Source organism: Mus pahari, chromosome 7 (assembly GCF_900095145.1).
Source record: "Mus pahari chromosome 7, PAHARI_EIJ_v1.1, whole genome shotgun sequence".
Classification (NCBI taxonomy): Eukaryota; Metazoa; Chordata; class Mammalia; order Rodentia; family Muridae; genus Mus; species Mus pahari.
This window is the reverse complement of record NC_034596.1, coordinates 52,516,337-52,517,826: the sequence shown is the minus strand read 5'-3', so window position 1 is coordinate 52,517,826 and position 1,490 is coordinate 52,516,337. Positions and strand designations below refer to the sequence as shown.

The window sequence follows — 1,490 nt, the reverse complement described above, 5'->3', positions numbered from 1 at the left end:
GATTTGCATTTCCCTGATGACTAAGGATGTTGAACATTTTTTCAGGTGTTTCTCAGCCATTCGGTATTCCTCAGTTGAGAATTCTTTGTTTAGCTCAAGTCAGTTATTCTTAAACCTAACAATTAATATAACTACTGTTCTTGGCATTTTGTAAAAATTGAATACTACATTTCAAATTATTCCAGACTTCTAAAAGTCTTCATCCTCCATAACTAAAATAACTTGTTTTAATCTTATTTAAGTATGTTTACTTAATCATCATATTTCATTCCTTATGGAGTACTTTGAATTACAGCAGTAGACATCAGTGGTCATTAAAATATTTACATTGTGGAAATTGTATACATCTAAGGAAACAGTATATTTTTAATAACCACCTATTTGATCTTGATTTTTAATAGACTATCAGAAGATTCATACTTTCCCTTTCTTTTTATGTGTGTATGTGTGCATGAATGTGTTCACATGTCTCCTGATGCATGTGCATAGGCCAAAGGACAACATCAAGTGTCCTCTGGTTCTCTCCACTTTATTTCATTAACACATAGGGTCTCTCACTGGTCTCTTAGCCAAACTAACTAAAGGGCACAGAGACAGTATCCAAATTAACAAGATCAGAAACGAAAAGAAAGACATAACAGAAACTGGGGAAATTCAAAAAAAATCATCAGATCCTACCTCAAAAGTCTATACTGAACAAAACTGGAAAATCTAGGTTAAATGGATGATTTTTCTAGACACATACCATGTACCAAAGTTAAATCAAAAGCAGGTAAACTATCTAAACAGGCCCATATCCCCTAAGGAAATAGAAGTCATTAAAAACATCCCAACCCAAAATAGCCCAGGGCCAGATGGCTTTAGTGCAGAATTCTACCAGACCTTCAAAGAAGATCTAATACCCATATTCTTCCAAGGATTCCATAAAATAGAAACAGAAGGAATACTACCTAATTCATTCTGTGAATACACTTTCTTTTCTTCAGCTAGCTTATAGAGTAACAAAGTCTTTTATTCTCTTAAACAGTGAATGTACTGTTATGTTTTATTTAAATGTTTGTCCCCTGTGTCATTGCTGTCTTTCCGCCCCCCCTCCTCCAGATGTGTAGCACTTTGCAGTTTAGGTATTTGGATTTGTGAAGAATTAGTCCACGAATCTCATCATCCTCAAATTAAAGAAGCACTGAATGTAATTTGTGTTTCATTAAAGGTAAGAAAACTATAATGGAATATATTGAAATTGTTTAGAACACATGATTGTTCGCAGACATTGAATGATCATTTTCATCATTTACTAGTACATTAACCTCTTGGTTCTGACTCACCTTAAGAATAGTCCCACTCTTAATTCTAAGGTATTTGTGTAATGAGTTCATTGTTCTGAACTTTTCTGTATTTGATTACTTCCCTAAAAAACATATGACTGCCATTTTAAAAAGAAAGCAACATATATAGGAGGGAAGTGAGTGAGTGTGTGTGTGTGTATGTGT

The 1,490-nt window shown here is 33.7% G+C and overlaps 1 protein-coding gene across 10 annotated transcripts in view; it reads left to right on the top strand.

Moving 5' to 3' along the window:
* Positions 1-1,490, top strand: part of Ralgapa1 (Ral GTPase activating protein catalytic alpha subunit 1) — a 221,187-nt gene that overhangs the window by 128,797 nt on the left and 90,900 nt on the right. For all 10 annotated transcript variants that reach the window (XM_029540679.1, XM_021201484.1, XM_021201489.1 and 7 more), the window contains one exon: positions 1,102-1,210. In XM_029540679.1, the coding sequence (XP_029396539.1) occupies positions 1,102-1,210 (109 nt within the window). The remainder of the gene's footprint in view (positions 1-1,101; positions 1,211-1,490) is intronic.